Source organism: Lycorma delicatula, chromosome 2, assembly GCF_047948215.1.
Source record: "Lycorma delicatula isolate Av1 chromosome 2, ASM4794821v1, whole genome shotgun sequence".
Taxonomy (NCBI): domain Eukaryota; kingdom Metazoa; phylum Arthropoda; class Insecta; order Hemiptera; family Fulgoridae; genus Lycorma; species Lycorma delicatula.
In genome coordinates, this window is record NC_134456.1 from 64,092,036 (window position 1) to 64,103,940 (window position 11,905).

General features: G+C 31.2%; 2 protein-coding genes across 2 annotated transcripts in view; one reads left to right on the plus strand and one right to left on the minus strand.

The window, feature by feature from the left end:
* Positions 1-11,905, plus strand: part of LOC142318859 (endoplasmic reticulum-Golgi intermediate compartment protein 3) — a 68,349-nt gene that overhangs the window by 54,257 nt on the left and 2,187 nt on the right. The window contains exon 9 of the mRNA XM_075355428.1: positions 10,965-11,166. Coding sequence (XP_075211543.1) covers positions 10,965-11,166 — 202 coding nt within the window. The remainder of the gene's footprint in view (positions 1-10,964; positions 11,167-11,905) is intronic.
* LOC142318861 (reactive oxygen species modulator 1) lies at positions 923-4,333 on the minus strand. The gene is made up of 3 exons (XM_075355431.1): positions 4,161-4,333; positions 3,463-3,622; positions 923-1,873 (listed from the first exon to the last, which is right to left on the minus strand). The coding sequence occupies exons 2-3, from the start codon at positions 3,594-3,596 to the stop codon at positions 1,765-1,767; spliced, it is 243 nt and encodes an 80-aa protein (XP_075211546.1). The 5' UTR covers positions 3,597-3,622; positions 4,161-4,333; the 3' UTR covers positions 923-1,764.

Consider the following 11,905-nt stretch of genomic DNA (forward strand, 5'->3'; position numbering starts at 1 on the left):
TAGCGTTCAGTATTAATGGCTTCACCAGGTTTTAGCAGCTCATAATCGATCATACCCTTCTGATACCACTAAACGCAGAGCACTGTCTTCTTTCCATAGCAATTTGGCCTTGAAATTGATGTCGATGGTTCACCTGGAGTTATCCAACATCTTTTACGATTAGGTTTCTAAAAGTACATCCACTTTTCATCACCTGTCACAATTCGATGCAGAAATGATTTTTTTTTGTACCTGGCGAGCAGCATTTCTCAAGTGGTTTTTTGGTTTTCTTGCTGTCTTTCATTCAGTTCATGTGGAACCAATTTTTCCATCTTCTGGATCTTTCCCATGCCTTTCAAATGTATGGAGACTGCTTCTCATGTTGGCAACTCACTTGGCGGGATAATAGGACAGTCTTAGAGGTTATTGTTAAACAAAAAATTTAATTTTGTATTTTCTTTTCACATCATCCATGCATTGTTTCATAAAAAGGGATAGAATAATTACTTGCTTAACATTACCTGTCCTAATATTTTTTGTGCTTGTGATGCATGTAAAGCATTTAAATAAAGTAGGCAACAGTTAGGTTTACTTTTCCTAAGAGTAATATTTTTCCTATACACCCACACATATTAAAACCCACCGGGTTGGTCTAGTGGTGAACACGTCTTCCCAAATCAGCTGATTTGGAAGTCGAGAGTTCCAGCGTTCAGGTCCTAGTAAAGCCAGTTATTTTTACACGGATCTGAATACTAGATCGTGGATACCGGTGTTCTTTGGTGGTTGGGTTTCAATTAACCACACATCTCAGCAATGGTCGAACTGAGAATGTGCAGGACTACACTTCATTTACACTCATACATATCATCCTCATTCATCCTCTGAAGTATTATCTAAAAACGGTAGTTACCGGAGGCTAAACAGGAAAAGAAAGCCACACATATTAGTTTGGTGAAGGCCAACATATTTTTTTTTATTTTTCCTAGTAAACCTGTCATAGTATCTTGTTATTGTTAAGAATGGTTATACCATTTTTGAAAATTTTGGCACTTATACATATATGTTTAACCGGAAGTTTAAAAAAAAATTCTTTCAAAGGAGTGCTCTTTTCCCAAATTTAAATAGAACAATAGAGGTATAGATTTTTAGGAAGTAATATGGCACTTTTTTATGATTTATACATTTTGAGACTTCAAGTGCCATTAACATAATTAAGGTATTAGATAAAAGAACCAATAAAAAAAAAAAATTGAATTATGATTTCTCTGTATAATATGTACTGCTTTTAGATCAAAAGAGTAGAATAGGATTAAGACAAAATAACATGGAATATGTAGATAGTGTGTAAGAAATTAATGAAATTTAAAACTTTATTATTTCTTTCATTAAAAAAAAAAGTATTAATAAACTAACTATAGTTTAAAATAAATTCATTGCTTTACTAATTTATTATGAAATCTGAAAATCAGTTGCACCAGTATAGTAAATACATTAATACAACCTAAAAATAATGTGTATATATGTATTATATATATATATTTTTTATTTATAAATATTATTTACAATTATAACTGCTTTTTAAGTGACATTAATGAATTAATTTAATTATGTTCTACATATAAGTAAATAGGTTACAATAAATTTCTTCTTTTTTTTTATTATAAACATGTACCAAATTGTCGCACAGACTAGCAGTCATTAAATTGTTCAATATTTTATCAATTTTTTTTTGTTTGCATCGAATTACAGTTACAATAAATCTTAACTAACATATTTTTCATATTTTTAACACCTTATACCAGTTCCTATGGCCATAAATGTACCAAATGTGCCACCAGCTGATAACATAGTTTTCCCCATATTATTAACAAGTTGCCGTCCTCTGAGACCAGCTCTGCAACAGTTTTAATTATTACAGAATTACAAATTATGTTGCTTCAAACATTTCATTTAAATCAAGGGCCATTACAATAAATGTCATAAACAGCATATTAGCAACAAATTAAATTTGAGTTTTAATGGATTTCTACAGCTGCAGATTTTTTAAAGCTCAAAATATAGAAACAATCTTAAAATCACAGGGCCTTCAATAAAATTGTAGGCTGCATCTCTAGAGATGCAGCAATACTAATAAAATATAAGTTTTGAAATTAGAGATTCCTTGGAACTGAATTGTGACTTGACGTAAGTGTACAATTAGCAAGGAGAGCTTGTAAATAAAAAATAGCTGTACTTGTTACAACCTGATTTCTACAGCATTATATGAGTTATTAGCAGCAGCTGGTGATCATTAATTAACATTAACCATAAACCAAATATTTAAGGTTGTCAATTACTATAAGACATTGTCGCATATATTTTATTTAGTGGATAATTTTAAAACTTTTAGTCAACAGAAATTTTTAATGTCAGGTTAAATATTATATCAGTAGCCTGAAAATCAATATTCAACCACTTGAATTATCCCTTCTATGGTACAGCTGGTTTTAGACAGCAGCAAAGTGATAAAAGAAAATGAAACAAATTATATTGTTTACTTATTAATAATTGTTAACAATTTCATCTCAATTTATTATTACCATATACAGAAATAGTTACTCTACTAATTATGTTTCTATTTGTTAAGAAATTGTTGTCGAAACAGTTTGTAGCCAGACAGAAATTAATTTTCAGTTACTATAAGTTATATGGAAGTGAACATAGGCATGGTAAACAGCAAATTAGTAATAATTATTATACTTACAATTCAAAACTACTATAATAGTTCTGAATTTTTTCTTTTGCTAGTTTATTAATAAACTTGTTTTGTTAACATTTATTTATCAGTAAAACTAGACGTCAAAATATGGTACCATTAGAATTGGTGGTTTCTGTATTACCAGCACTTGCTATTCCAGGAAACCATATATGTTATCCTAACAAATGAATTTCTGTTAAGACCAAATTGATTCAAAGTAAATTCTGAATAACATAAGAGGGGAAAAGCTTAGTTAAAAGAAATTAACTAAAATAACATTTATTTTAAAAAGTTTATTTCAAGTTTTAGTTCTTTAATTTTTTTAATCTAGGTGAAATAAATCCTAAATAAATGGAAAAAACTATTTTACAACTCTTTGTTGATTAGGAGGGTAAAAAAGCTGCCTGAATCAAATTTGTTGATGGTCCAGAGGATTTATGGGAAGAAGGGTACAGAAGCTCTTACACTATTGAATATTACACCATTCCATTTCTCATTAACTTAAGAGAGCTAGGGGAGGCTATTGGGTGTCATGCTTTGGGAGAGGGGGGGGGGTAAGAACCAACCTGAAGGACAATTATTAAGTTTAATTAAAATCAAGGATAATAGTTTTAAAATAATTATTAGAATAATACAATAGTATTACAGTTTATCACCTGAGGGGGGGGGGGGCTGTTGCTTCTCTATAAATTTCAGTTTACAATAGTAATTGGAAATAATTTATAATTATATTAAAAAAATATTACCTAAGAGCTCCATATCCTCCAAAAAGTGCTCCAGACGCCATTCCTACACAAAATCCTATTGTGAAGCCCATCCTAATTCTGTCCCAACAACTTGGACCCTGATGATAAGCACCTGGTACTGCTCCTCCTGGCATTTTGACTGTATATTTTATGAATATAACTGAAACATGAGAAAAAGGTACTATTTGATTTTACGTAGGGGTTAATCCATTTCTGTTGCAAAGAACCATGTAAAATAAATTGTTATATAATTAAATAACACCATTTTGAATCTATAAATATTTTAGTAGTACGTAATGAATAAATGTTAATGACATAATTTCTGTAACCTATAATGAATTACTTTGATTAATGTAACTACTTAGAAAAGTATATTGTACGAATAAAATTTTCTTCCCATATCTTTTTAATGTTTTCGTTATAGTGAAATCGAGTAATTGAATATCTTTTCGAAAAATTTCAAGCTACACTGCCCTCGTAGTTCTAACCTAAACCACGTCAAGTCAACTTAAACAATAGTATTTTCTTTGGCCACTCACATTGTAATTACCACAAAATATTTAACAAATAGCGTTCTAAGCGTTTTGTGTATTATTAAATTGTGTATATTTCTCACGGAAACGTCGCCGCTTCATGACCTACAATTTATAACGTGAGGTTATAAAAGTTGTAATAGTTAAATTTCATCGAGTACTCACTTAATATGCTCTTCGCTAAACAGTACTATTTACACATTTAGTGTAATTTAAAGTTTTTTAATAAAATAACATAATTCAATGATTATTTCGATTAAAATTATCGAATTCCGAATTACAACAATGGCATTTTAACTTCAGACGTAACGTGTATAACTTTTACTGTTGTCAGCGTTGCCAACTTTTTTATGAAATTAAATGCTTTTGAATCATCGTCACGTTTACTGTTAACTCGAAATGTGTTAGTAGTTTTATTACTTCGCGATTTGTAAAATTTCTTTGATTTATATATTCAGTAATTTAGCTAGAAAATTTATCTAAGAAAATTAATGTATGTTATCGTACTTGTCGATAAACTATAACTCGCTGTAATCTCTTCAACGTCGTATTGGCCTTATGTAGTATATTTTGATGCGATTTCTGTTGCTCGTACTATTTTATTCCCAAGTATTTCTAGCGAAAAGCAATGCAGTGTGATCATTAATTAAATGTACCAACCCCTTCCCAGGTATTGTATTTTGATAATAGTGTTTTACATGTAAAATATAAGGATAAGAATAAAATTTATAGTAGCGTTTATCAATCTGAGTAGTCACGAAATTAGCCTACAACGTTACATGTAAACAATAATGAAGTCATTTTATGAGAAAAAATCATTTATTATAAACATTTTACTTTTATGTATGAGTACACATGTAAAAAATAAATTAATGAGATGGTTGCGTTTGTATTTCATTTAAAAGTTTCTCCATACGTGCACCTGTTACAAACAAAAGCGAATAGTTTTCAAGTAATAAAAGACGATTCCTGTATTTAGTTTGTAGCGCAACCATTGACAAAAAACTTTTCATAGAGGTAAGACGTAGTGAAAAGGATTAATTTTTTCAATGCTTCTGTGACTAAATTCCCATATTCACTTCAACGGGCAAACCAAAACATATCTAATTCTGATGTCTATCCTAGTTGTAACGTTTTATTGGCAGATATTTCGATGAGCTTGTCATGAGTCTCAACTGATAACTTAGCAGCTGCAACAACGTTTTCATTAAATGGATTCAGTACCCATCTCTTGGAGAAATTTTTATCTTTCCGGAAATAATCCGCCAACTGAATTTTTAGCTCGCGCAAATGCCTCTTCATGCTATCCAAACTGTGGCGAATAATAGTGCCTTATCCAAATTTTTCTGAATATAATCTGAAGTAAGTGAAAATATATCAAACTGTTTGCTTTGAAGGCGAATAATTCAGTTATCAAGCCCCATAATGAAAGCACGAACTTTGTGATTAATAAAATGTTTTTATAATATCCTTGTAAATTCTCTTCAAATCGTTTAAATGCGAAAATACATCAGCTAAGTATACAGCAACATATACTAGTTCTGTAAAATCATTGAGAATGGCGTTTGTTTACAATCGAAAAATATTAATTCATCTCGGCAATTCCTATAACCCGGTTAATATCGCGGTTCCCCACGATAACCATCTGACTTCTGTATGTAAAGGAAGAGATTTCTTTTTTCACCCATTTCATCGCATAATTTAGCAAACAGCCAGCCTATTCTGTAATGGTCGATTTTTAATAAAATTAATCATTTTTATAGCTTTACAAAGAATTTGTTTGAGATTATCCGGCAAGAGCATGTCTGAGGAAAGCAATGCGTCCAATTCTGCTCTTGTATAATAAGACGATTTTTTAATTTTTTCAGAAATCCATTGTTCTTTCCTGATATCGTATTTGCACCATCACTACATACTGCAGTATATTTTGTCCAATATGTTATAGGTTTTACTAGCTTCATAAAAACAACAAAAAGAAATTGCCCTGTTGCATGACTAGGTATTGTTTTGCAAAACAACATATTTTCTTTGATTGATCTGTACCTATCGCATTCATATCTCACAAAACAACAACTGAGAAATGTTTACATCTGTTGATTCATAAAATTTAATACTAAAATATTCAACTCACCGGGTTGGTCTAGTGGTGAACGCGTCTTCCCAAATCAGCTGATTTGGAAGTCGAGAGTTCCAGCGTTCAAGTCCTATTAAAGCCAGCTATTTTTACACGGACTTGAATACTAGATCGTGGATACCGGTATTCCTTGGTGGTTGGGGTTTTCAATTAACCACACATCTCAGGTATGGTCGTACTGAGAATGTACAAGACTTCATTCACACTCATATAATATCTTCCTCATTCATCACCTGAAGTATTATCTAAACGGTAGTACCGGAGGCTAAACAGGAAAAAAGTACTAAAAAATTCACTTGCTGAATTTTTCGATCCCGAACATCGGCAACCATGTCATCGATTTGCCGTGATAATGTGTTGTTAGAAAGCAGAATTTTTTTAAATTCTTTTACTTACACACCTATTAAAACATTAACCATACCAATTGCTGCAGGCAATATGAGATTCTCTGCAATTTTATGTGGTAAGGACATCTTAGCTACTACATTTAATGCTGCAAGATAAAATGCTTCAAGTATACTTTTATCAGTATGGCTTGACATAAATAGAAGCTTGTTGATTTCTCAAAATATGTAACTTTATTTAAAAGAATTACAAGGATTTGCTGTTATGGGATGTTTAGTTTCCAAGTGTTGAATTAATTTTGATGGCTTTGTGCTTTTATTGGAGAGGATTTGAAAGCAAACAACACACTGATTTTCCATCCAGTGAGATAAAATCATAATTTAAATAACTGTCATTATACAGTCTTGTTTTTTTAACAGTTGATTCACTGGATGTAGATGACTAACTTGTATTTTTTCAAATTTATCCATTTTCCACAAGAATCTAATTGGGAAAAAAACTGTTACTCCATTTGACTGCACACTAAAAAACCGAAACCTTAATTATTATTTTCAGTGATGTTCTGCAGTACCTTACATATTGTATGCATGTTTGAACATTACACTCTCACATCAAATTTTTGCAAGCAGACCAAATAACAAGGAGCATGTTTACATCAATTTGGAACCTGTAAATTTCTCATGTTTGTACACTTCATACATTCATGTTCATACCCATCGCTATCAATACAGCTAAATAGTTTTAAATAGGTTTCATTGGATTGTGATTGGAGGTTTGCAAAATATTCAATATATATATATAATTTTTTTTTTGGAGGGGGGGTTTGTGGAGTAAAAAAATTGAGATAATCACTGGTATGCAGCAACTCTTAAATGGAAAATCTGGCATTATTTATATTCGATAGAAAAGCCAGTATAGTTCAGGTTTATTTTATATTATACTAGGTGGCAGTGTAACGGTTATATTTATGTCAGCATGGTATTTTAATATATTAATCTGTATGGTGGGTCAGTTTACTGCTGCATAAATAAACATCATACTTTTTTTCTGTCTTCAGTCATTTGACTGTTTTGATGCAGCTCTCCAAGATTCCCTATCTAGTGTCAGTCGTTGAATTTTGGTATACCCCCTACATCCTACATCCCTAATAATTTGTTTTACACATTCCAAATGTTGCCTGCCTGCACAATTTTAATGTGTGGCCTATATAATCTTATGTTATGTGTGACCTATTTAATCTTAATGTCTGGCATATAAGTCTCTTAACTATATTTTTTCAAATGCTTCTTTCTTCATCAATTTGCCACAATACCTCCTTTTTTGTCACTTTATCCACCCAGCTGACTTATAACATTCTCCTATAGCACCACATTTCAAAAGCTTCAAATCTTTTCTTCTCAGGTACTCTGATAGTTCAATTTCACTTCCATATAAAGCTATGCTCAAAACATATACTTTCAAAAATGTTTTCCTGACATTTAAATTAATTTTTGATGTATATAAATTATATTTCTGAATGAATGCTCATTTCGCCTGTGCTATTCAGCATTGTATAGCCCTGCTTCATCCATCTTTAGTAATTCTACTTCCCAAATAATAAAATTCTTCTACCTCCGTAATCGTTTCTCTTCCTGTTTTTATATTCAGAGGTTCATCTACATTATTTCTACTACATTTCATTACTCTCATTTTGTTCTTGTTTATTTTCATGTGGTAGTTCTTACGAAGGACTTCATCCATGCCATTCATTGTTTCTTCTAAATATTTTTTACTCTCGGCTAAAATTACTATATCACCAGCACATCATAACAGCTTTATTTTTTCACCTTGTACATTTACTTTAGATCTAAATTGTACTTTAACATCATTAACAGCTAGTTCTATGTAAAGATTAAAAAGTAACTGGGATAGGGAACATCCTTGTCAGAACTCCCTTTTTTATGTTCTTCAATTACTACTGTTGCTGTGTGGTTCCTGTAAATGTTAGCAATTATTCTTCTAACTCTGTACTTGAACCCTAATTTTTTTTAAAATGGTGAACATTTTATTCCAGTCTACGCTATCGAATGCTTTTTTTAGGTATATAACAAGTATGTTGGTTTGTTTTTCTTTAATCTTCCTTCCCCTATTAATCTGAGTGCTAAAATTGCTTCTGTTGTACCTTTCTTTTTTCTAAAACTAAATTGGTCTTCTCCTAACACTTCTTCCATTCTCCTCTCAACTTTTCTTTATAGAATTCTAGTTAAGATCTTTGATGCATGATTAGTTCAGCCAATTGTTCTGTATTCTTCACATTTATCTGCTCCTGCTTTCTTTGGGAACATAACTATAACACTCTTTTTGAAGTCTGACAGAACTTCCTCTATTTCATAAATATTACACATCAGTTTGTATAATCTATTTACCGCTTCCTCGCATGCACCATGCAGTAATTCTGCAGGTATTCTGTATATTCCAGGAGCCTTTCTGCCATTTTAATCTTTTAATGTTCTCTTAAATTCAGATTTCAGTATTGCTTCTTTGCTTTCATTCTCTTCGACTTCCTCTAAAACACCAGTTTCTAATTCATTTCCTCCGTGTAACTCTTCAATATATTCCACCCACCTATCAACCTTTCCTTTCATATTATAAATCTGTGTTCCATCTTTGTTTAACACGTTATTATATTTTAATTTATGTATCACAAAAATTTCCTTAAGTTTCCTGTATGCTTCATCTGTTTTACCAATGATCATTTCTCTTTCCACTGCTGAACACTTTTCTTTCGCTAGTCTGCACTTCCTGTTTATAGTATTTCTTAATTGTCAATAGTTCCTTTTACTTTCTTCATCACTAGCATTTTTATATTTAATATGTTCATCCATCAGCTGGAATATATCCTCTGATATCCAAGGTTTTCTACCGGTTCTATTTGTTTCACCTAAGTTCCCTTCTGCTGATTTAAGAATTTATTTTTTAACGTACATTTTCTATCATATCTTTTTTACTCAGAACTCTTGCAATGCCCTCTTCAAAGATCTTTATCTCCTCTTCCTCAAGCTTCTATAAATTCCACAAATTCATCTGACACCTTTTCTTCAGGTTTTCAAACCCCAATCTACATTTCATTATCACTAAATTATGGTCGCTATCAATGTGTGCTCCAGGGTAAGCTTTGCAGTCGATGAGTTGATTTCTAAATCTTTACTTAACCATGATTTAATCTATCTGATACCTTGCAGTATCACCTGGCCTTTTCCATGTGTATATTCTTCTATTATGATTTTTAAACTGGGTGTTGGCAGTTATTAAATTATACTTCGTGCAAAACTCTGTAAGTCGGTCCCCTCTTTCATTCCTTTTGCCCAGCCCATATTCACCCACAATATTTTTTCCTTGCCCTTTCCAATGCTAGCATTCCAATTTCCAACTATTATTAAAGTTTCATCCCATTTTTGTGTGTTAATTGCTTGGTCAATCATATACACAGTACCTCAACATCATCTTGGGCACTTGTATGCTTGTCGGCTTAGGATATGATCTTATTCTTATTACAATGATTCTGTTGCTATGCATTTGAAATACTCTAATCTCTTCCCTATCTTCTTGTTCATTACAAAATTTACTCCTGCCTGCCCTTTATTTGAAGTTGTGTTAATTATTCTAAAATCACCTGACCAAAAGTCGTTTTCCTCTTCCTTCCAAACCTCACTAATTCCTACTACATTTAAATTTAATCTATCCATTTCCCTCTTTAAATTTTTATTTTCCACGCTCCGACTCATAGAATGTTATTTTTTAATTTTCTGGTGACCCCTTCCTTAGTAGTCCCCACCCAGAGATCCGAACGGGGGACTAGATTACCTCCAGAATATTTTACCAAGGAATGCACCTCTATCTTTGTTAACATGAAAATGCAGAGATATATTTTCTTGGAAAAAAGCAGCTGTAGTTTTTCACTGCTTTCAGCTGTGGAGTACTCAGAAGACTGAGTGATGTTGATATGGCCATTTAAGTCCTCCTGACCTACACCCTTAACAACTACTGAAAGAGCTGCTGTTCTCTTGCAGTTATTATTCTTTAGACTGGTTCTCAACAGATACCTCTCCAATGTGGTTTTACCTTTGGTCTAGCTACTCTGTATCACTGAGCACTCAAACCCCCTCATCATCAGTAAGGTCTCGTGATTCATAGAGGGATTACGTAGATTTTGGTTAATAAGTAAATTTTTCAGAAACAATAAACCAATATACTTTATTAAAAAAAAATATTCACATTAATTAATTAAGGAAATGCTGTTAATACCATGTAATTAACACTCGCCTGTAGAATTCAGTTAACTTAATTATAGTTTACCAAACCGTTAATTATGGACAAAAAATAACATTTTGTTTTTGCACTTAGAGTGAATGTTTACTGACAAATAAGTAAATATTTGCATGTATAACATTTTTCTAGAAGTAAAGTAAATTTCAAAATACTTCAGAGTTTTTAATTGTTCTGTTAAATAGGTGCTACAATGTTCCAGTATTACATAAAAATTGTTCCTACACTGCGAGTGCACAGGGATGGATCGATTTTTCAGTCATATCAGTTCTCAGTTACAAAACATCAGAAAGTTGTGTCAGTTCATACTGGTAATTCTGGCATGCCTGGAATATTTTTTGGCTATGAATTATCAGCTTTAATGGTGAAGATATCTGATAAAGTAGTGTAAGTCCAGTCTCTTATTTTATCTACCATAGTTGGTTTCTTAAAATAGTTTTTTTTTCACTTTTGTGTATTATTTAAAAAATAGTTAACCTCTATAGAATGCTACAAAGTAACATGTACAGTTTATTATAAAGCATTTCATTACACATTATATGTATATTGCTTTAAAATTAAAATATTAAACTAAATTACTATCAAACCTTTAACTTGAAAAAGGAACAATAATATAGAAAAGAATTTTTGAGCATTAGCTGGATTACCAAAGTCCAATAAGCAATAAAATCTCAAATCGGGGATATTGTAATGCACTAAGTTAACAGTCAAATATCATAGTCTCATATTTGAAAAAATCACTTTAATATTATTTTATTTTTATTTAAATTTCTAATATTTATAAATGTAACTTGAAAAAATGATCATATTGAAATGAGTATTTAAAAAAATTTTTTAGATTTTTCCATTAATCTAACACCAATAATTTGAACTTCTATATTTTAAGTACAGATTAAAGTTACAGAAAAAAAAGACCAGTAAAGAAGTAGGAAAATAACATTTTTAAGAATTCTTTTATTATTAGTTTTCAAATTAATTGCAAAAAAATTAACATAAAAAGCACTAATTCCCATGAAGGTCAAAAAATATGATTTTTGCCAAAAATCAACAGCTTTTGAAATTTAAAAACTTCTTTACCCTGCCAGCACATTCTTCCAAAACTGTGCATTATTATATTTTGTAGACT